At 45.4% G+C, this 27,652-nt stretch overlaps 1 protein-coding gene across 1 annotated transcript in view; it reads left to right on the forward strand.

Moving 5' to 3' along the window:
• The first annotated feature begins 1,561 nt into the window (after positions 1-1,561).
• Positions 1,562-27,652, forward strand: part of LOC138278819 (vomeronasal type-2 receptor 26-like) — a 104,464-nt gene continuing 78,373 nt past the window's right edge. The window contains exons 1-2 of the mRNA XM_069219329.1: positions 1,562-1,621; positions 11,473-11,596. Coding sequence (XP_069075430.1) covers positions 1,562-1,621; positions 11,473-11,596 — 184 coding nt within the window. The remainder of the gene's footprint in view (positions 1,622-11,472; positions 11,597-27,652) is intronic.

The following is a 27,652-nucleotide window of genomic DNA, read 5'->3' on the forward strand; positions in this document are numbered from 1 at the left end:
AACCTTCACTATATTTATCTTTTTTCTGTAAAATAATCTTCAAGTGTAATTTTACCTCACAGGAGTTTCTGCTCTGAAGCGCGCTCTCTCTCCACACAGCTGATTCCTGTCAGACCTCAGTTGAAGTGCAAGGCTTCCAGCTGGAGAGCTCGTAACCTAGCAACCAACCGATTGCAAGACTAGAACTGTAACTAACCTTCAGGACTCACAGCGGCCATCTTGGATCTTCTCTTCTTGATTCTTCCTTTGAAATAAGTGCAAGATTACTCTGCAAACCTTCTTCCAGTTTGGGCTTTGCTGTCTCCACTGAGGATATCTCTTTGCTTTTCTCATGCACTTCTTTGTTTTGACTTGGCATGTTTGTGTGGTCATGACAGTTATATATGATATTTTGATTCTCTTTCCCTAATTTGTTTTGTTATATAAAGTGGCGAATGATTCAACTAGCTGTATTTACAATATTAATGATCTTTAAAGAAATTTGTGAAACCAGAGTGTATAGGAAGATGTTGTATCTTTTTAATAAAGCAGCTGTCGTAAATAATTTTGTTTATAAGGAGGGATAACCCTCAGCACAAATGATTGGGGCCGTCGTCATGGTGGCTCCTTACTCGGAGCGAGGATGTTGGTAGTTTTTAATATATTGGTGCAAGAATGTTTTGACTATTAGTATTGGCGAAACAATCCAGTCAGCTTCGTTTGTGATATCAAAATTCAGGAACGCTTATAAACAGTGAGTTTTTATGAACAGGCTTGTTCTTTATATCCAATTTGACGGTCGCAATTATTGCAGCATCTAGTTAATTATACAATTTTGGCAGGCGCGATTGTTGGACTTATTGATAGTGTCATCAAATGTGTTATGCGCAATGAGAAGTGAATCTAGTTAGTTATGGCGGTGGTAGTAATTTACTTAAGAATACATAGAAAAAGTGAGTTTTGGTGAATGTGTTTACTTTTCAAGGTGGGTGTGAATTTTATCGTAATTACAATTTTCGATACACGTGAATTGCAAACTTGACGTTGGTTCCTGTAAATGCGCTAATATATAATGTTAAGTGAATTTGGTTGGTTTTGTTTGCTACATCTATTATATTTAAGAACATTTGCAATAAGTGACCTTTTAAGAATAGGTTTACTCCTTTCCAATATGGCGCTCGTGAATACTATTGCATTGAGTTAGCCTTAACTTTCGGTATATGCGATTGGTGATCTTCCATGATGGTGCTCTTCTGATTTGACTGGCTACACCGGGGCATAGGACGGCGGGGTATTTAAACTCAGTGTTGCGCATGGTGTTTTTTCGACATATTTCATGCATATGGATACCGCTGCATCACTTAAACTATGGAGGAATAAGACGTATTTATACTATGATTTTGGTACACAACATTATGGTGTCTGGTTATGGCATTTTATGCATATCATGAGAGGTTTGAGTACGTATCAATGCTATACTTGTTATTTGCTTTCCTTACTTCACTCATGCCGATATTTTGTATTTCTCAATTTGTGGGGATCTACGAGATATTTGAATGATAATGGTGTTATATATTATGGGATGCCGAAGTGTGGCACCTTCATTTTTGGAAACGATGAGGAGTTTGATGTTCTATGTGCGGTTTGTCTGTCTCATTCTGCATATGCTGATACTTTGCATTGATTAATTAGTGGAGACTTGTGGGATACTTGAATGATAATGTTGGATTGTTACAAGATGTGTACATCTTATTCGTAATGGCAAATTCTTGAATATGACTTGGAAATGAGGATTGTTTTTTTTATAAATAGGTGATATAAGATTCTTTTCCCTTTATATTAGACTTGTATACTGGAGGTATGAATGATCTAAGAACGGCGATTAAACTAATCAAACTTGAGGCCTTTTGTTTAGGTAGATTTAATGAAATTGCTTTTAACTATGAATTACAAATTGGTAGGTGTATGAGTAGTAGGTGAGTCTTTTTGCTACATATTTATAAGGGTAAATGAATTGTGTTATATTAAGGTTGGGTGTATTTTATAGGATTTAGAAAGGTGATTTTGGGGGGGGCTTTACATACAATATTTTTTAAATATTTTGTAAGCGTATATTTTTTCATATATGTGTTTTTTGGGGGGTATTCTATGATGATATATTTATTTGTATCTGTGTCTCTGCTTGTGGATGTTTTTGTATGTATTATATATATATTGTGCATGTATTATTCCTATGTTTTTTATATGTGTAATTTTTCACACGTAGTTCAAATATTTGGATATGAGTGTTTTTTTATGAATTATTACAGTCCCTTGACAGTTTCTTCTCTTTCAAAGAATGGTATACATTTATGTATTTATTACAACATTGTGGTTTACTGTTTGTTTATATAAATGTGTATTTGTGTGTTTTTCATACTGTCATGTATTATACTGAATGTGTGTCACATGTGCTGTATTACAGCCCTGAAGAAGTCCTATGTGAAAGGACAAAACTGATGTTGTTGTGAATTCATGTATTATTGGACAACTGAGAGGAAAGAAAGAAAAAAGATTAAAAAGAAGATTTGAACAACTATTAATCAAAGAATTGGGCATTCTATTTTATTGGTGGTGGTGCACTACCTTTGTTCTATACTGTATTGTTCCTTTAGTGTTAAAAGGAGTACACCCTGGCAGCAGGCATTGGTTTAAGTGCACACAAGAAGGATAGATTAACAAATTTCTTTTATAATCTAAGATGCTTGGTCCAGTGCGCTGATTTGTAGCCTGCTGCCTCTCTTTGGATGAATACTGCTGACATATAATCCACAGTTTAGGAGCATATGCATTTGCTAAAGTACATTTTAGGTATACTTACTAGTGTCCGACATCTTCCCAGTGTGTGGTGCCTGACCAGATGTCACACCCATACATGTAGCATAGATCTCTGCAGGCTGTGTATATCTGGACAATGTCACAGTGCCTACTATAATATGTGTGTTCGTTGTTTACATTCTAGTTGACAGATATGATACACAACATTTCCTAGTTCATTTCACAGGTTTGGCACTGTTTATATATTCTATGTAATATATCTATAGGTTGACTGATTACAATGAAGGAGTTAGGGCCCTCTCCTGGCCATTTTTACGTACCAGTTTGTGTTGGTGATGGTGATGGTGATGGTGTAGGGGCCTCTGTTCCAGTGTGTGACTGTACTTTGGCTGTATGCAGCAACAAAAGAGAAAGGTCATCAGAATCAACCAGGTTATTTGAATTTGTGCAACCTGTCACATATGTACACAATTACACCTACATGCTAACAGCAGTGGTAAGTTAACATGGGACATTATCTATTGTTATTTACCAATGTTAAATGGATGAGGCAGAAGGAATGGCCCAATCTTTGGGACTGAGGAATTGGAAGTTACCATTGGTACCACAAATGATTCTGGGACTTGTACTGCAATAGACTAAATGAGACACATCAGGGTCTGACTGTAGGAGGCTGGCCTGGCTTATAGTGGGTACCAAGGGTACTTACACTCTGTGCCAGGTCCAGTTATCCCCTATTAGTGTAGAAGAGGTGTTTCTAGCAGCCTAGGCTGATAGAAGGTAGCTATGGCAAAGCAGCTTAGGCTGAACTAGGAGACATCCAAAGCTCCTACAATACAACTTCTATCATATGCACAATATCATAAGAAAACACAATAAACAGAGTTACTAAAAATAAAGGTACTTTATTTTTATGACAATATGCCACAAGTATCTCAATGAGTACCCTCAGTAAGAAGGTAAGTATTATAACCAAGATATACATACACAAACCAAAATTAGGTAAGTAATAGCAAGAAAAGTAATGCAAACAGTGTAGAATTACAATAGGTTGCAATAGGAGCACATAGGGATAGGGGCAACACAAACCATATACTCCGAAAGTGGAATGCGAACCACAAATGGACCCCAGACCTATGTGAGCTTGTAGAGGGTCGCTGGGACTATAGGAAAATAGTGAGGGTTAGAAAAATACCCCACCCCAAGACCCTGAAAAGTAGGAGTAAAGTACACCTACTACCCCCCAGAGAGCACAGAAGTCGTGATAGGGGGATTCTGCAGGAAGAACAAACACCAGCAATGCAACAACAGTGGATTTATAGACCTAAGTACCTGTAAGACAAGGGGACCAAGTCCAACAGTCGCGACATTGTCGAGAGTGGGAAGGAGCCCAGGAAATGCCAGCTGAAGATGCAAGGAAGCTGCCTCTGGTTGGACGAAGCTTAAAGTTCTGCAAGAAAGAAGAGGACTAGGGACTTCTCCTTTGGAAGACGGATGTCCCACGTTAGGATGAAGCTTGCTGCAGTGTTTCTGTGCAGAATGACTACCAACAAGCCTTGCTAGCTGCAAGAGTCACATTAGAGGTTTTTGGGTGCTGCAAGGGCCCAGGAGGGACCAGAATGTCGCCACTTAGGGGAGGAGTCAGAGGGGTTGTCCAGCAATTCGGGGAGCCCTCACAGAAGCAGGCAGCCCCAGCAGAAGTACCCCAACAGGCACTTAGAAAAAGAGTGAACTGGAGTCCACGTGAAGGTACACAAGGGAGTCCCACAACGTCTGATGCCAACTCAGTGAGCTGGGCACTGCAGGACACAGTGCTGGGGACCCAGGCTAGGCTGTGCATTAAGGAAATCCTGGAAGAGTGCACAGGAGCTGGAGCAGCTGCAAATCACGGGGAACACAGCTTTGCAGGCTAGCGTGGGGAATCAAGGACTTACCTCCACCAAACTTGGACTGAAGAGTCACTGGACTGTGGGAGTCACTTGGACACAGTTGCTGTGTGCCAGGGACCACGCTCGTCAGGATGAGAGGGGACCCAGAGGACCGGTGATGCAGTCTTTTGGTGCCTGCGTTAGCAGGGGGAAGGTTCCGTTGACCCACGGGAGATTTCTTCTGAGCTTCTGGTGCAGGGTGAAGGCAGGCTACCCCCAGAGCATCCACCACCTGGAAACAGTCAAGAAAGCCGGCAGGATGAGGCACTACAATGTTGCTGGTAATCGTCTTGCTACTTTGTTGCAGTTTTGCAGGCGTCCTGGAGCAGTCAGCGGTCGATCCTTTGGTAGAAGGTGAAGAGGGAGATGCAGAGGAACTCTGATGAGCTCTTGCATTCGTTATCTGAAGAATTCCCCAAAGCAGAGACCCTGAATAGCCAGAAAAGGAGGTTTGGCTACCAGGTTAGGAGGATGGGCTACCAAGAGAGGTAAGAGCCTTTCAGAAGGAGCCTCTGACGTCACCTGCTGGCACTGGCCACTCAGAGCAGTCCAGTGTGCCAGCAACACCTCTGAATCCAAGATGGCAGAGGTCTGGGGCACACTGGAGGAGCTCTGGGCACCTCCCCTGGGAGGTGCAGGTCAGGGGAGTCTCCAGTTTCACGCCAGAGCAGGACTGGTGGATCCCTGAACCGGTGTAGACTGGCTTATGCAGAGATGGGCAGCATCTGTGCCCATCAAAGCATTTCCAGACACTGGGGGAGGCTACTCCTCCCCAGCCTTTCTCAGCTTTTCCAGAGGGAGAGGGTGTAACACCCTCTCTCTGAGGAAGTCCTTTGTTCTGCCTTCCTGGGCCAGGGCTGCCTGGACCCCAGGGGGCAGAAACCTGTCTGAGGGGTTGGCAGCAGCTGCAGTGAAAACCCCGGAAAGGCAGTTTGGCAGTACCCGGGTTCTGTGCTAGAGACCCCGGGGATCATGGAATTGTCTCCCCAATACCAGAATGGTATTGTGGTGACAATTCCCTAATCTTAGACATGTTACATGGCCATGTTCGGAGTTACCATTGTGAAACTACACGTAGGTAGTGCCCTATGTGTAGGGCACGTGTGTAATGGTGTCCCCGCACTCACAAAGTCCGGGGAATTTGCCCTGAACAATGTGGGGGCACCTTGGCTAGTGCCAGGGTGCCCACACACTTAGTAACTTTGCACCCAACCTTCACCAGGTGAAGGTTAGACATATAGGTGACTTATAAGTTACTTATGTGCAGTGTAAAATGGCTGTGAAATAATATGGACATTATTTCACTCAGGCTGCAGTGGCAGTCCTGTGTAAGAATTGTCTGAGCTCCCTATGGGTGGCAAAACACCCTGGGTACCTCAGTACCATATACAATGGAATTGTATGGGTGTACCAGTATGCCAATGTGAATTGGTAAATTTAGTCACTAGCCTGTTAGTGAGAAATTTGGAAAGCAGAGAGAGCATAACCACTGAGGTTCTGGTTAGCAGAGCCTCAGTGAGACAGTTAGGCACCACACAGGGAACACATATAGGCCACAAACTTATGAGCACTGGGGTCCTGGCTAGCATGATCCCAGTGACACATAACAAACACACTGACAACATAGGGTTTTCACTATGAGCACTGGGCCCTGGCTAGCAGGATCCCAGTGAGACAGTAAAAACACTCAGACGGATACTCACAAACAGGCCATAAGTGGGGATAACAAGGCTAGAAAGAGGCTACTTTCCTGCACTGACTCACTATGCAAATTGCACATACTTAGGACAACATTCATGGCCACATTTGAAAAGTATCACAGCCATTAATCAGTTAGTGTCAGTGTTAGTATCATTACATATTATTGGGGTTGCTTGATGCCGGTATCGAAGGAGTATGGGTCCGTCGGGATTCCTTTGGACAAGACACTGAGATGCCTAGCACTTTGGATACATGAACAACACCTGGTACACACAAATTACCTTGTGAATTTAGAAGCCAATACAAGATTTGATATCCCAAATGGAGGTTAACTCTTACAGACTTTTAGTGACTTTAAAAGAAATTGCGGATTCTTATCTTGAGTAAAAAGCCTTGATAAAGTCCCTCATAGGACGAAACACGTGTCGGCTGAACTTGGTTGAACTTTGCAAGCAATTCCACTGTGGGATGAAAAGTTTTCCGCATCAAGTTATTAGATTGGCTGAATACCGTTCACACAATTGATTTTACTTTCATAAATATGACTGTTCAGGGATAAATTGTTTTTTTGGATTCAATTGTGTAATTTGTTACATTTTCATAATACGGAGTGACCCATTAAGTCATTTGTTAAACTATTCTAGCTCTTTTTGTATATGATTGTGAATTTCATACAGACTACAATGTGTGCTGTGTACATTGATATTTGATAATCAAATAATTATTTTATTTAGATCTGCCACATACCGCATTTATATTGCATATCTAATTATATTATGCACCTTAGCTCATTTTTACATCATAGTTTAGGGGTTTGTGAATACAGTACAATTGATAGCCCATGTAACATATATATGTGTGCTCCATTCTTATCTTTTGTGAGATCATTACATATTACCTGGCACCACATTGAGGACATTACTCACAGGCAGCCATGGATCAGGTGAGGGTCTATGGCGGAGAGGACATCCTTCTCAAGTGGGGTGGGTTGGAGGCGGGGTCTAGTTCATCCCCCTGGAAGTGCTCTGAACAATTCTATCCTGCTGTATTTCTCCTTCGCCCTCATCTTCTCATCCTTCCCCTTCTTTTTAATATCAGTGACAGTCTGTATATCCTCCCCCAGTGCAGTGACTGTAATGCCGCGCTCTGACGTGGCGTCTCTTTCTGTCCTCGCTGGTGGAATGTGCTACCGATATTCCTCCTTGCGTTGCAAACACTTCCTTCTGGTTGTGCTGTTCGCTCCTGTTCTTCGTTCCTGCTTTTTTGCCTTGGGAGATTTTTGCCTGTTCTTTGTTCATGCTTTTGCCTTGGGAGATTTTTGCCTGTTCTTTGTTCCTGCTTTTGCCTTGGGATATTTTTGCCTGTTCCTTTTTTCCTGCCTTTTACCCTGGATATTGCCTTTTTTTGTTTGTTTCCTGTTGTCAAGTCCTGTTTTTTCTTGTTTTCCTTCAGGAGTTCCTGTTAGAGGTTTTTTCCCCAGTGTTGGGGTTTTTTCCCTCTGGGACTCCTTCTGGAGGGTATGGTCTGCTTTGGCGTAGCCTGTCAAGCGGCACCGTGGCTACTAGAAGGGGTCACCCTTATCTGGGGGTATCCAGGACCTGTAGAAGACTTGGTGTATTTGCCAATCCGAAATCCAGAGGTGAGAAGTCCAGCGCAATACGTAACAGTGACAGCCATTGGCAACTGCTGCTGTCATATGGCTGCCTTTTGTGAAGTACTGCTCCTGTAGGGGGGAGACCATGCAGTCGTTTGTAGTTCCTCACTATACATTTAAGGCTCATGGTGGTCTCCTCCTCTGTGTAATTTTACTTTCTCCTGAAAGGTAACATGTCTTCAGCAGACAGGCACATTGTAGTTGTGGAAAACACAGAACCTTGAATGTGTGGTGCTTTTATCTGCTTTTTGGTGCAGAGTTGCAGATGGTATTAATAGTGTGTAGGTTTGTGTGCACTTATAATGTTTCTGGTCCGAGTGCGAAAGATCCCCCGAGTGCGGATGATCCTCCCGGAATGCAGATAATCCACCCGAGTGCGGAAATTCTGCACTCCGTGGATTATCTGCCCGAGTGTGCATAATCCACCACAAGTGTGGAAAATTCGCCAGAGTACAGATATAAAGATACTACTTGTAACTTACTAAATACTGAAAAGTCCTAAACTTAGATTTTTGTTCAAGACTTAGACCAAAAGTCTAAGTTTACCTTTGTGAATCAGGCACTATGAGATAAAAAAAAACAAAAAACTAATATACCTATCCTGAAAGACTATTGACGCAATTACCCTTGTTTACTTGAACTGTTTATCGTTGTTATGGAATAAGGCTCTCAGGAGAAAAAAATTAAGGAACATATTATCCTGCAAGCTCCCTGGATGGTGTAGAGGATTGATAATTTATGGTTAGAATTTAACGTTTAGATTTATAACAACAATGCATGTACTTTGTGAAGATTATTGAGCGATAGTAATATATTTAGCAATACGTTTTTTGCATCTATTCTGTATTTTAATAGCTGAACAGATTCCTTCAGAAGATTCATTTTAAGTCACCTTCTGGAGTAGATTTTATATTTGATGACAAAGGTGATGCACCAGCTCAGTATGACATAGTAAACTGGGTTATCTATCCTAATGGAACCACCAGAAATATCCAAGTTGGCACTTTTGACCCATTGGCTCCCCCTGGTCATCAACTTTTCATCAACAAAAGCTTGATCAGCTGGCACTCTCTGGAGTTCAATCATAATCAGGTCAGTTTGAAACGTTTACTTCCTACATACCTGCACAAGCCGTAACATAAATACAAATTTTGCCATGTTTCATGAAGTCTACTTTCTCAGGACATTGAATTTTGCCTCCAAAGTATTTTAGCCTAAAGTGATAAATTTTTTATGTATTTTATAAAGCGAGTCCTTAGAACAACCTCCCATAAGGTAGATTTAAGTTTGTATGCACAGTGGCAGATTTTGTACTGCTTTGTTTCAGAATTTATACTACGATTTATCGTAAAATATCCGGTTCACCCAGCAAGTATATCACTCAAGTTTTACAGCTGATTGATGCAAGACTAAATCAAAAGAAATTCTACCATTAGTACATCCCCAATTTTTTGGCAGATGGTCCTTCACCAGAAACCTTGAGCTGTTAAGGTTGTAGCCTTAATTAAATTCTAGATCGAATGTTGTAATGTTTTTTTATTATAGACTTCCCCAGTTGCAGCTGCTGCAACAACTAAGGTGATGGAAGAAATTCTTAAATGAATTCAGCCATTAGCAATCCCTTGGGGTGCATAACAGTGCATTATTTTTCACCTATTCTCTGGACAGAGACCAGATAGTGCCTATGTGTTGTTTAAGATAATGGACACCATGTTCACCCGGCCAGATTTCTGCAGCTAAAACTAAAAAAAGAGGTCTAAGTAGACCCAAACTGATCTGTATTGCTTGTGTTTCTGTTTAGGGGAGACCTGGCAGATAGGGATGGATGCAGTGGTGGCTGTCACAAATCTCAAGGGAGGGGTGTAATTAAAATAATAATTTTAAAAAATCATACCTGTTTCCTCCACCACTTGCTGTCTCACTCCTCTTCCTCTCCTGAAGGTGTCCCAGCAGTCCCTGGGACACCAGCACAGGCTCCTCAAACAATCCTGTTGCTGCTCTCATGCCATACCTAGCATGAAAGCAGCACTAGGATTGCTCTGAGTGGCTTGGTCTGTGCAGTTCTCCAACCCAGCTGTGTTACACAGCCAGGTTGGAGAAACCTAAGTGTGCATGTCAGTTTGGCCAGCCTAAGATGTCCGGGCAAACTGACAAGGGCTCTTTGTTCACTCCACTCCACTCCTCCTCCTCCTCCCTCCCATGACCCAGCCCCACCCCTCTCTGCACATGCTAAGCCAGCAGCTGAAAAATAAAATGATAGTAAAATATTGTTTTATTTTTCAGATACTGGCTGTTAGCCAGGGGGGCGATGCTCCTTCGTCATTGCAAAGGAGATGCCCCTGGATGGATGGCTCTTAATGGAGTCATTGCAGTCTGATTTGCATATGGCTGGTCTCTGTCTAGAATAGTATCAGGGTGTGAAACGATCGATGAACTGGAATGGGACCGACAGCGATTGCTTTTGGCTGAGAATAATTTAACAGCTTATTCTTTGTTACCTTTCTTGCCCCGAAGTGTTTTGGCAAATTTTTGCCCCAAGGATTAGATGAAGAGATTAACTCTCTTTCAAGCTCTCTGGCAAACACATTGATGCAGTAGGAATGTTTTGCATACAGTTTCAATATTCACATTTATGTACACTGGTTCACAATGAAAACCAATACTACAAAAGCTGCCTTATATGTGCGAAAAAAAGAAACTTTTTTAATCCTTTTTCATTTCTGACCTTAAACTGATTACTAGCTAATGTATGTTTGTAATGATTATTTCAACATTATTTAGCATTTGAGAAATGTTTGTATTTTACCTGAATTGAAGTGTAGCCCATCTACTGTATGGGGAAATGTGCCTTTGTCTGGATAGCATTTTGATGATTTATCACTGTAGACCTCTAATGGGGATAGGCGGTGGGTACATCATCCCTAAAGACGGTCAGGGGCACCAGAAAAAGAGCTTTGAGCTCTCTATGTTGTTGCGTGAATGAAGAGCTTGTGCAGTCCTGTCGTGGCACACACATTCTTAACTCAAATAGAGCAATTGTTACAGCACAATAAACTGATGTTACAAATGGCTTCCTTTATAGATATGACCCTCTGCTGATCTACACTTTAAAGTTAAGTTTGACCCCCCCCACAACCAAGAATCTGTGTTCTTGTGCATAGGCTTCTCCAGGGTGACAAAGCTGTCATTGTCATGCTCGGTCTGAGTCTACTACACTGCTTTAAACAGCCACAACACCAGAATATCACCTACATTAGCAGCCTATCTGTCTGAACTGTGGGTACCCATCATTGTTTCCATGACCATATTTGTCTCTTCTAAGAAGTTTCAGCCTTTTACAATTCTCTTGTCACTTCCTAAAACTAATCTTTCCTCCTCATCTCTTCTTCACAGACTCCCCCCTCTGTCTGCAGTAAGAGCTGCCCCCCTGGGTACCGGAAGGCTCCCATAGAAGGGAAGCCCATCTGCTGCTTTGACTGTGTGACATGTGCAGAGGGAGAGTTTTCAAACTCCACTGGTGAGTGAAGACTTTATGTATGATACTGTTTGTGAGCCATTAAGGACAAGCGCATTAAGTATAGGAGAGAATCTTTCAGAAGAAGTGTTCATGTTATCTGCCCGGCTGGTTGAGTGTTTGTGTGAGTGCTGACCCACCACAGCAGTTCTTAACTTGGGGCTTGAGGACCTTGGGGTCTGTGAGGCTTACTCATGGAGTCCTCCACTGTTTAGAAAATTACATAATATCAGTATGTCAATCAAGTATAAATACATAATACATATACATAAACAAGCACACTGGACAGCTGAGAATTCTAAAGTGCTCTGTTAATATGGAGGAATTTAAATCTGAGGTTACAAATTAAGTAGGTAACCTTAGATCAATTTAGGAGAGCTGTACAACAAACAACACTTAGAAAAATATTAAGTGGCCTCAATCGAAACACTTGTATACACCACCAAAAGGAGAACATTCATTAGGAACAAAAACAACAAAGTGATGTGCCCGAGTCTAACACACTACTTTAGAAATAAAACAAAAAAGGCAAACATGAAGACTTCGAGATCAGATGAATGTGAAATAAAATTAGAAAAGTGGGAGTTGTTTGTGATATTTTGTCAACTTCATTTGTGGTAGAGAGGATGCCCCATCCATGGTCCAAGTCCTATTTCCTAGTCCCACCCTTGACCGATTATTTCCAGGGTGCTCAATTACAGAGTCTGTGACATTGCTTTACGTATTTCCCTATATCCAGATTCCACCCTTCACATGCAGGAGGCTACAAAAATGTTTTTACCCATCAGAAAGATACTTCAAGATACTTCAAGCTCTGAATACATCATACAGCATGATGTATCGTGCTCATCCCAGAATAAATATGGCGGAGAAAGCCCATATATTTACCGACCCATAATAGGCAATGAAGGTGCTGAAAATCTGTCCTGGCTCCCACTCAGTTAAGGTAGGAGATGGGGCAGCTGTGGAGCACTCTGTGCTGTAGAATAATGAATAATTGATCCTGGAATGTTTTGGTTCTCAATTTCATTTTACATTTGTTTTGGCTGACATAGAAAAAAGATGGGTTCTTGCCTTTATTGTACACACAAACGCTCTAGAATCTTTGCAATGTATCCTGTTTAGACTCTGACTTCAACTGTTGCTCGCACATATTCTTAGGCTCACTGTAGCGACAAAGTGTAGGAGGCTGGACTGGCTTGTAGAGAGTACCAAGGGGTACTTGCACCTTGCACCAGGCCCAGTTATCCCTTATTAGTGTATAGGGTGTCTAGCAGCTTAGGCTGATAGATAATGGTAGCTTAGCAGAGCAGCTCAGGCTGAACTAGGAGACGTGTGAAGCTACTACAGTACCACTTAGTGTCATATGCACAATATCATAAGAAAACACAATACACAGTTATACTAAAAATAAAGGTACTTTATTTTTATGACAATATGCCAAAGTATCTTAGAGTGTACCCTCAGTGAGAGGATAGGAAATATACACAAGATATATATACACAATAGCAAAAATATGCAGTATAGTCTTAGAAAACAGTGCAAACAATGTATAGTTACAATAGGATGCAATGGGGAAACATAGGGATAGGGGCAACACAAACCATATACTCCAAAAGTGGAATGCGAACCACGAATGGACCCCAAACCTATGTGACCTTGTAGAGGGTCACTGGGACTATTAGAAAATAGTGAGAGTTAGCAAAATAACCCTCCCCAAGACCCTGAAAAGTGAGTGCAAAGTGCACTAAAGTTCCCCTAAGGACAAAGTAGTCGTGTTAGAGGAATAATGCAGGAAAGACACAAACCAGCAATGCAACAACTGTGGATTTCCAATCTAGGGTACCTGTGGAACAAGGGGACCAAGTCCAAAAGTCACAAGCAAGTCGTAGATGGGCAGATGCCCAGGAAATGCCAGCTGCGGGTGCAAAGAAGCTTTGACTGGACAGAAGAAGCTGTGGTTTCTGCAGGAACGAAAAGGGCTAGAGACTTCTCCTTTGGTGGAAGGATCCCTCTCGCCTTGAAGAGTCGTGCAGATGTGGTTTCCCGCCGGAAGGACGCCAACAAGCCTTGCTACACGCAAATCGTGCGTTTGGCGTTTTTGGACGCTGCTGGGGCCCAGGAGGGACCAGGAGGTCGCAAATTGGACCTGCAGAGAGAGGGGACGTCGAGCAAGACAAAGAGCCCTCACTGAAGCAGGTAGCTCCCGGAGAAGTGCCAGAAACAGGCACTACGAGGATGCGTGAAATGGTGCTCGCCGAAGTTGCACAAAGGAGTCCCACGTCGCCGGAGACCAACTTAGAAAGTCGTGCAATGCAGGTTAGAGTGCCGTGGACCCAGGCTTGGCTGTGCACAAAGGATTTCCGCCGGAAGTGCACAGGGGCCGGAGTAGCTGCAAAGTCGCGGTTCCCAGCAATGCAGCCCAGCGAGGTGAGGCAAGGACTTACCTCCACCAAACTTGGGCTGAAGAGTCACTGGACTGCGTGGGTCACTTGGACAGAGTCGCTGGATTCGAGGGACCTCGCTCGTCGTGCTGAGAGGAGACCCAAGGGACCGGTGATGCAGCTTTTTGGTGCCTGCGGTTGCAGGGGGAAGATTCCGTCGACCCACGGGAGATTTCTTCGGAGCTTCTGGTGCAGAGAGGAGGCAGGCTACCCCCACAGCATGCACAAGCAGGAAAACAGTCGAGAAGGCGGCAGGATCAGCGTTACAGAGTTGCAGTAGTCGTCTTTGCTACTATGTTGCAGGTTTGCAGGCTTCCAGCGCGGTCAGCAGTCGATTCCTTATCAGAAGGTGAAGAGGGAGATGCAGAGGAACTCGGCTGAGCTCATGCATTCGTTATCTAAAGTTTCCCCAGAGACAGAGACCCTAAATAGCCAGAAAAGAGGGTTTGGCTACCTAGGAGAGAGGAGAGGCTACTAACACCTGAAGGAGCCTATCACAAGGAGTCTCTGACGTCACCTGGTGGCACTGGCCACTCAGAGCAGTCCAGTGTGCCAGCAGCACCTCTGTTTCCAAGATGGCAGAGGTCTGGAGCACACTGGAGGAGCTCTGGACACCTCCCAGGGGAGGTGCAGGTCAGGGGAGTGGTCACTCCCCTTTCCTTTGTCCAGTTTCGCGTCAGAGCAGGGGCTAAGGGGTCCCTGAACCGGTGTAGACTGGCTTATGCAGAATTGGGCACATCTGTGCCCAAGAAAGCATTTCCAGAGGCTGGGGGAGGCTTCTCCTCCCCTGCCTTCACACCATTTTCCAAAGGGAGAGGGTGTCACACCCTCTCTCAGAGGAAGTTCTTTGTTCTGCCATCCTGGGCCAGGCCTAGCTGGACCCCAGGAGGGCAGATGCCTGTCTGAGGGGTTGGCAGCAGCAGCAGCTGCAGTGAAACCCCAGGAAGGGCAGTTTGGCAGTACCAGGGTCTGTGCTACAGACCACTGGGATCATGGAATTGTACCAACAATGCCAGGATGGCATAGAGGGGGCAATTCCATGATCATAGACATGTTACATGGCCATTTTCGGAGTTACCATGGTGAAGCTACATATAGGTAGTGACCTATATGTAGTGCACGCGTGTAATGGTGTCCCCGCACTCACAAAGTTCAGGGAATTGGCTCTGAACAATGTGGGGGCACCTTGGCTAGTGCCAGGGGGCCCTCACACTAAGTAACTTTGCACCTAACCTTTACCAGGTAAAGGTTAGACATATAGGTGACTTATAAGTTACTTAAGTGCAGTGTAAAATGCCTGTGAAATAACGTGGACGTTATTTCGCTCAGGCTGCAGTGGCAGGCCTGTGTAAGAATTGTCAGAGCTCCCTATGGGTGGCAAAAGAAATGCTGCAGCCCATATGGATCTCCTGGAACCCCAATACCCTGGGTACCTCAGTACCATATACTAGGGAATTATAAGGGTGTTCCAGTAAGCCAATGTAAATTGGTAAAAATGGTCACTAGCCTGTTAGTGACAATTTGAAAGTAATGAGAGAGCATAACCACTGAGGTTCTGGTTAGCAGAGCCTCAGTGAGACAGTTAGGCACCACACAGGGAACATGTACATGCACACCTATGAGCACTGGGGCCCTGTGTGACAGGGTCCCAGTGACACATACATATAGGCCACAAACCTATGAGCACTGGGGTCCTGACCAGCAGGATCCCAGTGACACATAACAACCATACTGAAAACATAGTGTTTTCACTATGAGCACTGGGGCCTGGCTATCAGGATCCCAGTGAGACAGTGAAAACAGTGACAAACACCCTGACATACACTCACAAACAGGCCAAAAGTGGGGGTAACAAGGCTAGAAAGAGGCTACTTTCTCACACAACCCCCCCCCCAAACGAAGGACAATAAGGCTAACCTTGGCCAGTTGAGACTTTATTGTCTAAGTGGTGATAAGTAGAGAGTAGCTCTGCAATAGACTGGTTACTCCCTTTATCATCCACTATATGGTTACTTCCCTGTGGGGATGTAAACCACCCTGTTTGAAGTTTTTTAGCTAGGCAACAATGTGAAGATGTATTTTCAGAGTTTCTATCAGTAAGTTTTAGTTTAGAGCAGTGGGAATTGTCCACTGAACCTATTTGTAGTGATGGAAATGCCAGACAGGGATGCTGTCTCAGTAAAGCCATAGCTGGGCAAAATCTTTGTCCATATGGCTGGAAGAGAGAACAGGGATGCTGTTTCTCTTGGGTTGGAGCAGGGCAGGGATGCTGTCCTATCAGCTCCACACTAGGGCAGGGATGCTGTCCTAAGTGTTGTGAGGCAGTGCAGGGTTTCTGCACTAAAGTTTCTCTGGGAGGGTTGGAGGGATGCTCCATGTTAACTAAAATGGTGCTCTTTTTCTCACCAATGTTAGTTATCCCACAGAGAGGTACTTCCACCTCAGGGAGTACAGTTTTGCCAACTGATGATTCCCTTGGAACAGGTGCCACCCCAGGAGAGGTTTCTCCCACCACAGGAATGGTATCCTGAATGGTAGGGTGGTTAGGGGATACTGTGATACCCTTTTTACCTGTTGATGGAGAGGGATCCTGAGTTTTCAGTCCTTCTCTCCTTTGCTCTTTCATTTCAGTAGAAATGAGAGGGAACAATTCCTCAGGGATGCCCAGCATGGCTGCATGGGCATAAAACTCTACATCAGCCCAACCTGAGGCCTCTAGGTCATTACCTAAGAGACAGTCCACAGGTAAGCTAGGTGATACCACCACCTGCTTAGGGCCAGTAACTCCACCCCAACTAAACTGAATTATAGCTAAGGGAAGAAACTTAGTGGAGTTATGGACATCAATAATCTTATACTGTTGTCCAATGATGTGTTGTTCAGGAGGCACTAGGTTTTCAGTCACCAAAGTGAAACTGGCACCTGTGTCCCTGTAGGCCAAGGCCTCAACACCATTTATTGAAACTGTCTGCCTGTACTTATCCATTGTAAGGGGACAAGCAGCCAGTGTGGCAAGGCCAATGCCACTGGGTGTGACAGAAACTGTCTTGGGACTGATTACATCAGTTTCCACTATGGACCCATAAGTGAACCCAACTACACCCTTTGCTTGACTGTTGCCAGCAGTCCCACCACTAGTACCACTACTGCTAGGGGCACTAGAGCTTGATGTATTAGTGGTGGTAGGCTCAGGGGGTTTACCTGGACAGGACTTATCCCCTGGCCTATGGCCTCTGTTTTTACACACAAAGCACCAAGGCTTTTTAATGTGTGCAGGTTGGGAAGAAGAGGAAGAATTTGTTTTATCCCCACCCTCTGAAGAGTGTTTAAGATTTGAAGTGGGATCTTTGGTTTTACCCTTATCCCCATGCTTATCTTGAGATTTTTCACCATCTTTCTTCTTATTGCCATCTTTGTCACCCCCTGTATGAACTTTTCTGTTCACCCTTGTTCTGACCCATTTGTCTGCCTTCTTTCCCAATTCTTGGGGAGAGGTCAGATCAGAGTCTACCAGGTACTGGTGCAACAAATCAGACACACAATTATTAAGTATATGCTCTCTCAGGATTGTGTTATACAGGCTTTCATAATCAGTAACTTTACTGCCATGTAACCACCCCTCCAAGGCCTTCACTGAATGGTCAATGAAATCAACCCAGTCTTGTGAAGACTCCTTTTTAGTCTCTCTGAACTTTATCCTGTACTGTTCAGTGGTTAAGCCATAACCATCCAGGAGTGCATTCTTAAGAACTGTAAAATTATTAGCATCATTTTCGTTCACAGTAAGGAGCCTATCCCTACCTTTTCCACTAAATGATAGCCATAGGATAGCAGCCCACTGCCTTTGAGGGACATCCTGTACAACACAGGCCCTCTCAAGTGCAGCAAACCACTTGTTAATGTCATTCCCCTCCTTATAAGGGGGAACTATCTTGTGCAGATTCCTGGAATCATGCTCTTTTGCAGGATGACTATGGGGAATACTGCTGCTGCCACCATGGGTTTCTAAACCCAACTTCTGTCTTTCCTTCTCTAATTCAAAAGACTGTCTATCCAAATCCAGCTGTTGCTTTTTAAGCTTCAGTCTGGTTTGTTCCACCCTCAACTTATTGAGTTCCCTCTCTAACATTCTGTCATCAGGGTTGGTGGGAGGGACATTTCTAGAAACAGAGCTATGATGGGAATGAACAGAAGGAGACCTGTCCCTTACAGAAGCCAACTTAACAGCTTGGTTTACAGAAACATTACTACCAGTATGGTGAGAATAAATGCTTTTGCTATGATGCGAGACAACACTATTTATTTGGTGTGGCTCATCATCATTACCATCTATGCTAGATTGTCTAGTAATGGGCAGGCTATGAAGTTTCTTTCCTGAATCTTTTCCTGGGGGAGTCCCTGAATCAGATTGGGAACTATTAGGTACTTTTTCAACAGATGGGGCACCTATGGCCTTATCCTGTACTCTAAGCATGTTAATTAACAGTTCCAAGGCAGGATTCTTCCCTACACTCAAACCTCTCTCTATACAGAGACTCCTTGCTCTTTTCCAGCTAAGGTTGTCATATGCAAGTTTGGACAGATCAACACTTTGGCCTGTGGCAGACATTTTTTAGAGAGAGTTAAAGTGATAGAGAAAGAGACAAAAGTTTTCAGAACTTTTTGGAAAGACAGAAAAAAAACTTTTTAAACTTTTAAGAACTTTTTGAAAGTTTAGGAGTACTTTTCAGCACTTAGAAAAGAGTGAAAAGAGGAAATGCAAAACTTTTTAGCTATGTGTATATACACTGACCTTGTTTTGTATATTTTTCTCTTATGAAAAGTACAATGACAAGAGTGGTAAGTAGTCTCAAGCACTTATCCCACCACTGCACAACCAATGAAGGAGGCTGGACTGGCTTGTAGTGAGTACCAAGGGGTACTTGCACCTTGCACCAGGCCCAGTTATCCCTTATTAGTGTATAGGGTGTCTAGCAGCTTAGACTGATAGATAATGGTAGCTTAGAAGAGCAGCTCAGGCTGAACTAGGAGACGTGTGAAGCTACTACAGTACCACTTAGTGTCATATGCACAATATCATAAGAAAACACAATACACAGTTATACTAAAAATAAAGGTACTTTATTTTTATGACAATATGCCAAAGTATCTTAGAGTGTACCCTCAGTGAGAGGATAGGAAATATACACAAGATATATATACACAATAGCAAAAATATGCAGTATAGTCTTAGAAAACAGTGCAAACAATGTATAGTTACAATAGGATGCAATGGGGAAACATAGGGATAGGGGCAACACAAACCATATACTCCAAAAGTGGAATGCGAACCACGAATGGACCCCAAACCTATGTGACCTTGTAGAGGGTCACTGGGACTATTAGAAAATAGTGAGAGTTAGCAAAATAACCCTCCCCAAGACCCTGAAAAGTGAGTGCAAAGTGCACTAAAGTTCCCCTAAGGACAAAGTAGTCGTGTTAGAGGAATAATGCAGGAAAGACACAAACCAGCAATGCAACAACTGTGGATTTCCAATCTAGGGTACCTGTGGAATAAGGGGACCAAGTCCAAAAGTCACAAGCAAGTCGTAGATGGGCAGATGCCCAGGAAATGCCAGCTGTGGGTGCAAAGAAGCTTTGACTGGACAGAAGAAGCTGAGGTTTCTGCAGGAACGAAAAGGGCTAGAGACTTCTGCTTTGGTGGACGGATCCCACTCGCCTTGATGAGTCGTGCAAATGTGTTTTCCCGCCGGAAGGACGCCAACAAGCCTTGCTACACGCAAATCGTGCGTTTGGCGTTTTTGGACGCTGCTGGGGCCCAGGAGCGACCAGGAGGTCGCAAATTTGACCTGAAGAGAGAGTGGACGTCGAGCAAGACAAAGAGCCCTCACTGAAGCAGGTAGCTCCCGGAGAAGTGCCAGAAACAGGCACTACGAGGATGCGTGAAACGGTGCTCGCCGAAGTTGCACAAAGGAGTCCCACGTCGCCGGAGACCAACTTAGAAAGTCGTGCAATGCAGGTTAGAGTGCCGTGGACCCAGGCTTGGCTGTGCACAAAGGATTTCCGCCGGAAGTGCACAGGGGCCGGAGTAGCTGCAAAGTCGCGGTTCCCAGCAATGCAGCCCAGCGAGGTGAGGCAAGGACTTACCTCCACCAAACTTGGGCTGAAGAGTCACTGGACTGTGGGGGTCACTTGGACAGAGTCGCTGGATTCAAGGGACCTCGCTCGTCGTGCTGAGAGGAGACCCAAGGGACCGGTGATGCAGCTTTTTGGTGCCTGCGGTTGCAGGGGGAAGATTCCGTCGACCCACGGGAGATTTCTTCGGAGCTTCTGGTGCAGAGAGGAGGCAGGCTACCCCCACAGCATGCACAAGCAGGAAAACAGTCGAGAAGGCGGCAGGATCAGCGTTACAGAGTTGCAGTAGTCGTCTTTGCTACTATGTTGCAGGTTTGCAGGCTTCCAGCGCGGTCAGCAGTCGATTCCTTATCAGAAGGTGAAGAGGGAGATGCAGAGGAACTCGGCTGAGCTCATGCATTCGTTATCTAAAGTTTCCCCAGAGACAGAGACCCTAAATAGCCAGAAAAGAGGGTTTGGCTACCTAGGAGAGAGGAGAGGCTACTAACACCTGAAGGAGCCTATCACAAGGAGTCTCTGACGTCACCTGGTGGCACTGGCCACTCAGAGCAGTCCAGTGTGCCAGCAGCACCTCTGTTTCCAAGATGGCAGAGGTCTGGAGCACACTGGAGGAGCTCTGGACACCTCCCAGGGGAGGTGCAGGTCAGGGGAGTGGTCACTCCCCTTTCCTTTGTCCAGTTTCGCGCCAGAGCAGGGGCTAAGGGGTCCCTGAACCGGTGTAGACTGGCTTATGCAGAATTGGGCACATCTGTGCCCAAGAAAGCATTTCCAGAGGCTGGGGGAGGCTACTCCTCCCCTGCCTTCACACCATTTTCCAAAGGGAGAGGGTGTCACACCCTCTCTCAGAGGAAGTTCTTTGTTCTGCCATCCTGGGCCAGGCCTGGCTGGACCCCAGGAGGGCAGATGCCTGTCTGAGGGGTTGGCAGCAGCAGCAGCTGCAGTGAAACCCCAGGAAGGGCAGTTTGGCAGTACTAGGGTCTGTGCTACAGACCACTGGGATCATGGAAATGTACCAACAATGCCAGGATGGCATAGAGGGGGCAATTCCATGATCATAGACATGTTACATGGCCATATTCGGAGTTACCATGGTGAAGCTACATATAGGTAGTGACCTATATGTAGTGCACGCGTGTAATGGTGTCCCCGCACTCACAAAGTTCAGGGAATTGGCTCTGAACAATGTGGGGGCACCTTGGCTAGTGCCAGGGGGCCCTCACACTAAGTAACTTTGCACCTAACCTTTACCAGGTAAAGGTTAGACATATAGGTGACTTATAAGTTACTTAAGTGCAGTGTAAAATGGCTGTGAAATAACGTGGACGTTATTTCGCTCAGGCTGCAGTGGCAGGCCTGTGTAAGAATTGTCAGAGCTCCCTATGGGTGGCAAAAGAAATGCTGCAGCCCATAGGGATCTCCTGGAACCCCAATACCCTGGGTACCTCAGTACCATATACTAGGGAATTATAAGGGTGTTCCAGTAAGCCAATGTAAATTGGTAAAAATGGTCACTAGCCTGTTAGTGACAATTTGAAAGTAATGAGAGAGCATAACCACTTAGGTTCTGGTTAGCAGAGCCTCAGTGAGACAGTTAGGCACCACACAGGGAACATGTACATGCACACCTATGAGCACTGGGGCCCTGTGTGACAGGGTCCCAGTGACACATACATATAGGCCACAAACCTATGAGCACTGGGGTCCTGACCAGCAGGATCCCAGTGACACATAACAACCATACTGAAAACATAGTGTTTTCACTATGAGCACTGGGGCCTGGCTATCAGGATCCCAGTGAGACAGTGAAAACAGTGACAAACACCCTGACATACACTCACAAACAGGCCAAAAGTGGGGGTAACAAGGCTAGAAAGAGGCTACTTTCTCACACAAAGTCAATGTGAAGTTTATGCTGTTTCCTTTGCTATAAGATGTGCTGTGCAAATGCCTATTGAAACTGATTACACGGTCTTTGGGTTATGTAGTTTGGGCAGAAAATTAAAGTGCTTTGGGGGTACTGCTTCCTATGTAGATATGGCCACCACTACCCTTTGCATGAATATTGGGCTTGACTCTATATATGACTGTTGTATGTTTGCTTGAATAGAGGAGCAAGTGTGGTATTCCCTGTTAGTTGGGTTTACAGTGTGGGAGAGGGAGAAGCAACATATTAGGGAAACTGGTGGAGAAAGGATATGTTGTTTTATGATGTAAGGGCTGAGCTACTGAGGAAAGTACTAGAGTGGGCAATTGTGCATGAGCAGGTCACATGGGGTTAGTAAATCCAAACTTACACAATTGACTTGGAAAATCTAGACAGAATGTAGTGATTTAGTCTATTTAAAAAGGTATGAGTTCATCTCTCCATGAGTCTGCTAGCATATGTTTAGAGACACAAGGGTCATCTCTTCTTTCAGCTCTCAAGGGGCTGAAAAGGGGTGGATTGTGTGGGTGGTGGACATCCTTTTTGCTCAAGATGGCACCTATGTGATAGCACTGTGAGGGACTGAGGCAGGTGAATGGCCATGATTTCTACTTACAGCCCTAATTATGACAACCCACATTTGTTGGTGACCTTCAATGAGTTGCTACCAATTTCTAATGCAATCCATTATTTTGAAGGGAGGGGGTTTCAATTGTGTCTTGCACGCTGAACTCAATAGAGCTACTGACCCTCCTAGAAAATAATCAGCAAAACTGTTGATCAACATGCTCTCCAGCCACTGTGGGATAACCCAATGCTCCCTGCAATCTTTCAAGATAGTATCTGTAAGGGCTGATCAAGCCTCAGAGTCTCTTGTTTAGGACATATTTATGATTGCTGCGGCTTCTGTACAGTTCAGGACTTGCAAACTCAGTTGGAGATCCCTTCTCATTTCTTTCTTAATTACAGATCTGGGACTACTTTTTGGTGGGCTGTAAGCTAACAACTTTACCTGTCCACTCTGCTGTACATTCATGTTTTTTAAATGCCCAGTGGGAGTTTTTAATTAGCAGTGTATACCATAGTTTTTGTCAATACCAGGTAAATGATAGCTCTCTGCATGGGGATTAATGGAGTATAATTCTAGGACAGACTATCACTCCCTCAGATATTTTGGCAGCATGGGGCATTCTTGAGGGACTTGTGTTCTTAGTTAACTTAAGGACCTACCAATTCAAGACTATAGGTATGCTGTATCATACATCCAGTAGGATTATGTGATGGGCTCAGAATAATATTATGGATAAGACTAAGGGGGTCATTTCAACATTGGCGGTAAAAGGCGCTTACCGCCGTGCAGAAGACCGCCAATACACCGCCGCGGCCGCGGAATTCCGCCACAACCTTTGTGACACACATCTCGGAATCCGCCAAAATTCAGACACCCACACAAGTCCGCCACACCAAAGGTCAGTGTTAAACTGGCGAAAACAAAACATCCACCTCCACGCCAACAGAAACACGCCCATGCTATTACGATCCAAGAATCCACTCTCAAAATACACACAAATCTCCAAAACACCGCCACATTGGACATTTCAAAATACACACACCTGATACACATAGAAGCAACACTCCCACACACCCAACACAATATAAAACACACACCCACATCACCCACAAACCCCTATGACCAAAAAATAGAGACGAAGGCCAGAGAGAGAGCACAGAATAGACAATCTCACCACACAGAGGCACACAACACCATCACCCACACAACATCCACGAACAAAACACCACACACCACTACACATCACTACACTCATCACCACATACACCACCTCACACATCACACACACCACCCCATGGCACGCCAAAGACACCCCCGCTTTTCCGAGGAGGAGCTCAGGGTCATGGTGGAGGAAATCGTACGGGTAGAGCCACAGCTATTTGGATCACAGGTGCAGCACACATCCATAGCCAGGAAGATGGAGCTATGGCGCAGAATAGTCGACAGGGTCAACGCTGTGGGACAGCACCCAAGAAATCGGGAGGACATCAGGAAGAGGTGGAACGACCTACGGGGGGAGGTGCGTTCACCAGTCTCCAGGCACAACATCGCGGTACAGCGGACTGGCGGCGGACCCCCGCCTCCTCCCCCACAACTAACAACATGGGAGGAGCAAGTCTTGACCATCATGCATCCAGAGGGCCTCGGAGGAGTTGGTGGAGGAATGGACACTGGTAAGTCTAATCTTAACTATCATGTCCCCCACCCTACCTGCATGCTATCACACACCCCCACCCTCACCCCCTTACCTATCACTCCAACACATCACTAATGTACTAATAACACAAACCAACCATCCCAACACCAAGCCCTGCATGACACAACTAAGCATGGTCACCCCTCACCAAAGCATGCTCCCTGCCCATACCTAGAACAACCCCCTAACCATCATCACACAAGCCCCCACACAGGAATGCTAGCACTGGGGTACACAAACACCCACCCATTGCACACCATGACACACACACATGCAATAATCATGCTCTTATGCCCCTGCAGAATCACGAAGGACCGTCACCACACCGAAGGGTCCAGACATCTCCACTCCACCCACAGAAGAGGCCCACAGTGACGATAGCAGCTCTGCCCTACTGGAGCCTGATGACCAGCCCGAACCATCGTCGGCCTCGGGACAGTCGGTTCCCCTTGCACAGGCACAGCCCAACACTGACCTTCCACCCTCTGGTAACACCAGTACAGCACCCACCCAGCGGGCCCAAACCTCCGTACCCAGGACAGGTCAATCAGCTGTGTGTCCACCACTACAGGGAACCCAGGATAACCCACCACCCCAACAACAACAGGGACCTGGGGGCAGTGGTAGTGGGCACACGGTCCAGGGGACGGAGGCACAGGAACACAGGGGAACTGGGAGGGCTGCTGTGCGACAGGGGGCGGACAGGCCAAGGGAACCCACTCTCCACGAGGCCCTCTCCTCCATCGTGGGAGCATACCACCACTCCCAGGAGACGATGGCGACGGTCCTGGTCAAGTTTCAGGAGACCCAGCGCCTGAAGGAGGAACAGTATTTGGGCTTCAGGGAGGAGCTCAGGACCATCAGCTCCGCCTTGGGCACCATCGTAGGGGTGCTGAAGGACATACAGCAGACCTTGAGGGACACCACGGCACTCCAAGGGGCCCCTGACACTAGCCAGGACGATGAACTGCCCACCACCTCCGCCGGCGCTAGTGGACAGGACGCCCCGCCACCTGACCACCACACCAGCACCCCACCCCCTATAGACGGACAACCACCACGCAAATGGTCCCTGAGATCCAGGAACAGGACAGAGCAAGATGGAAAGACCCCCGCCAGGAAATGAGACCACCCTGATTGTCCCCCCACGTCCCACTTTGTTACCCTGTCCATACTTAAACTGCCCCAGCTCCACTTCCTATGCCCATATGGGCAGTGCACCTGTGAGACTAATAGACTGGACTCTGCCATGGACATTCCTCCACCATCACCCATCACCATTTTACAACCCCCCTCCATTTTTGAGCACTTAAATAAACACCCTTGAACCACAAAACATTCTGGAGTCAGTCTATGATTTTGTAAAAAGTATTATCAATGACAGTGTCAAAATGCTTTTTTAGTTGTTAAGGCAACATACCAATGTCACACATCACAAGTCCTTGAAGGATGCATGCAGATGAAACACGTTGGTAACCACACCTGTGAGACCGTAATGGAAAGGAACAACTCAGTTACCAAATAATCCCTTTAAATTACACACAGGATAGAGTAAGACGTGTGACAGTGAATGTAATGTTGAAAAGGAAATTCTTCTCACCTGTGTGTCACTGGAAATATTGCTGTATGACTGACTCCCTGTTGTCGTTGTCTTCTTCCTCAGCTTCCTCCTCATCACTGTCCACAGGATCCACAGGCTCCACAGCTGCCACAACACCGTCATCTGGACCATCCTCCTGCAGAAAAGGCACCTGGCGTTGCAAAGCAAGATTGTGAAGCATCGAGCAGGCGATGATGATCTGGCACACCTTCTTCGGTGAGTAGAATAGGGAACCACCTGTCATATGGAGGCACCTGAACCTGGCCTTCAGGAGGCCGAAGGTGCGTTCGATCACCCTCCTAGTCCGCCCATGGGCCTCATTGTAGCGTTCCTCTGCCCTGGTCCTGGGATTCCTCACTGGGGTCAATAGCCAGAAAAGGTTGGGGTAACCAGAGTCCCCTAATAGCCACACACGGTGCCTCTGGAGTTGACCCATCATATCAGGGATGTTGCTACTCCGCAGGATGTAGGCATCATGCACAGAGCCAGGGAACATAGCATTTACCTGGGAGATGTACTGGTCTGCCAAACAGACCATCTGTACATTCATGGAATGATAACTCTTCCGGTTCCTGTACACCTGTTCACTCCTGTGGGGCGGGGGGGCAGAGCTACATGGGTCCCATCAATAGCACCTATGAATTTGGGGATATGTGTAGGAGGCTGGCCTGGTTTGTAGTGGGTACCAAGGGGTACTTACACTCTGCACCAGGTCCAGTTATCCCTTATTAGTGTAGAAGAGGTGTTCTAGCAGCTTAGGCTGATAGAAAAGGTAGCTTAGCAGAGCAGCTTAGGCTGAACTAGGAGACATGCAAAGCTCCCACTATACCACTGGTGCCATATGCACAATATCATAAGAAAATACAATACACAGATATACTAAAAATAAAGGTACTTTATTTTTATGACAACATGCCAAAAGTATCTCAGATAGGGAGCCCTCACAGAAGCAGGCAGCACCCACAGAAGTGCTGGAACAGGCACTATGAAGAAGAGTGAACCGGAGCTCACCCGAAGTCACAGAAGGAGATCCCACGACTCCGGAAGACAACTCAGGAGGTTGTGCACTGCAGGTTAAAGTGCCGGGGACCCAGGCTTGGCTGTGCACAAAGGAAATCCTGGAAGAGTGCACAGGAGCCGGAGCAGCTGCAAATCATGCGGTACCCAGCAATGCAGTCTAGCGTGGGGAGGCAAGGACTTACCTCCACCAAACTTGGACTGAAGAGTCACTGGACTGTGGGAGTCACTTGGACAGAGTTGCTGAGTTCCAGGGACCACACTCGTCGGCACAAACAGAGTATAAATATGCCCCTAAGTCTCTTCCTACAACTAGTTGTAACTGTTGTCCAAACCTTACCAGCTCACTAGCAGTACCTCACCAGAAACACAATAGTAAAAAGTGATTTGTAGCAGTCGCTTACGCATGGACTCAAAGTAAGATATCTCAGGGTTGTCATGGTTAAACGGAAATTACCCTTTTCTCACAGATGTATTATGTCTCATACAAACAAAGACAATAACACAGATGCAGTGAAGTTATAATAGTTTTTATTTAACATAACTGCCATTTGCGATAAGTTGCATGAAATGCAATGATTAGGATAATGAATATACCAAGCAACAGTATTGTGAAGAAGAGAGTCATGGTTATAAAGACCCCCACCATTTTTGCAATATATGAAAGAAATA

The sequence above is a fragment of the Pleurodeles waltl genome, unplaced genomic scaffold (assembly GCF_031143425.1).
Source record: "Pleurodeles waltl isolate 20211129_DDA unplaced genomic scaffold, aPleWal1.hap1.20221129 scaffold_65, whole genome shotgun sequence".
Classification (NCBI taxonomy): domain Eukaryota; kingdom Metazoa; phylum Chordata; class Amphibia; order Caudata; family Salamandridae; genus Pleurodeles; species Pleurodeles waltl.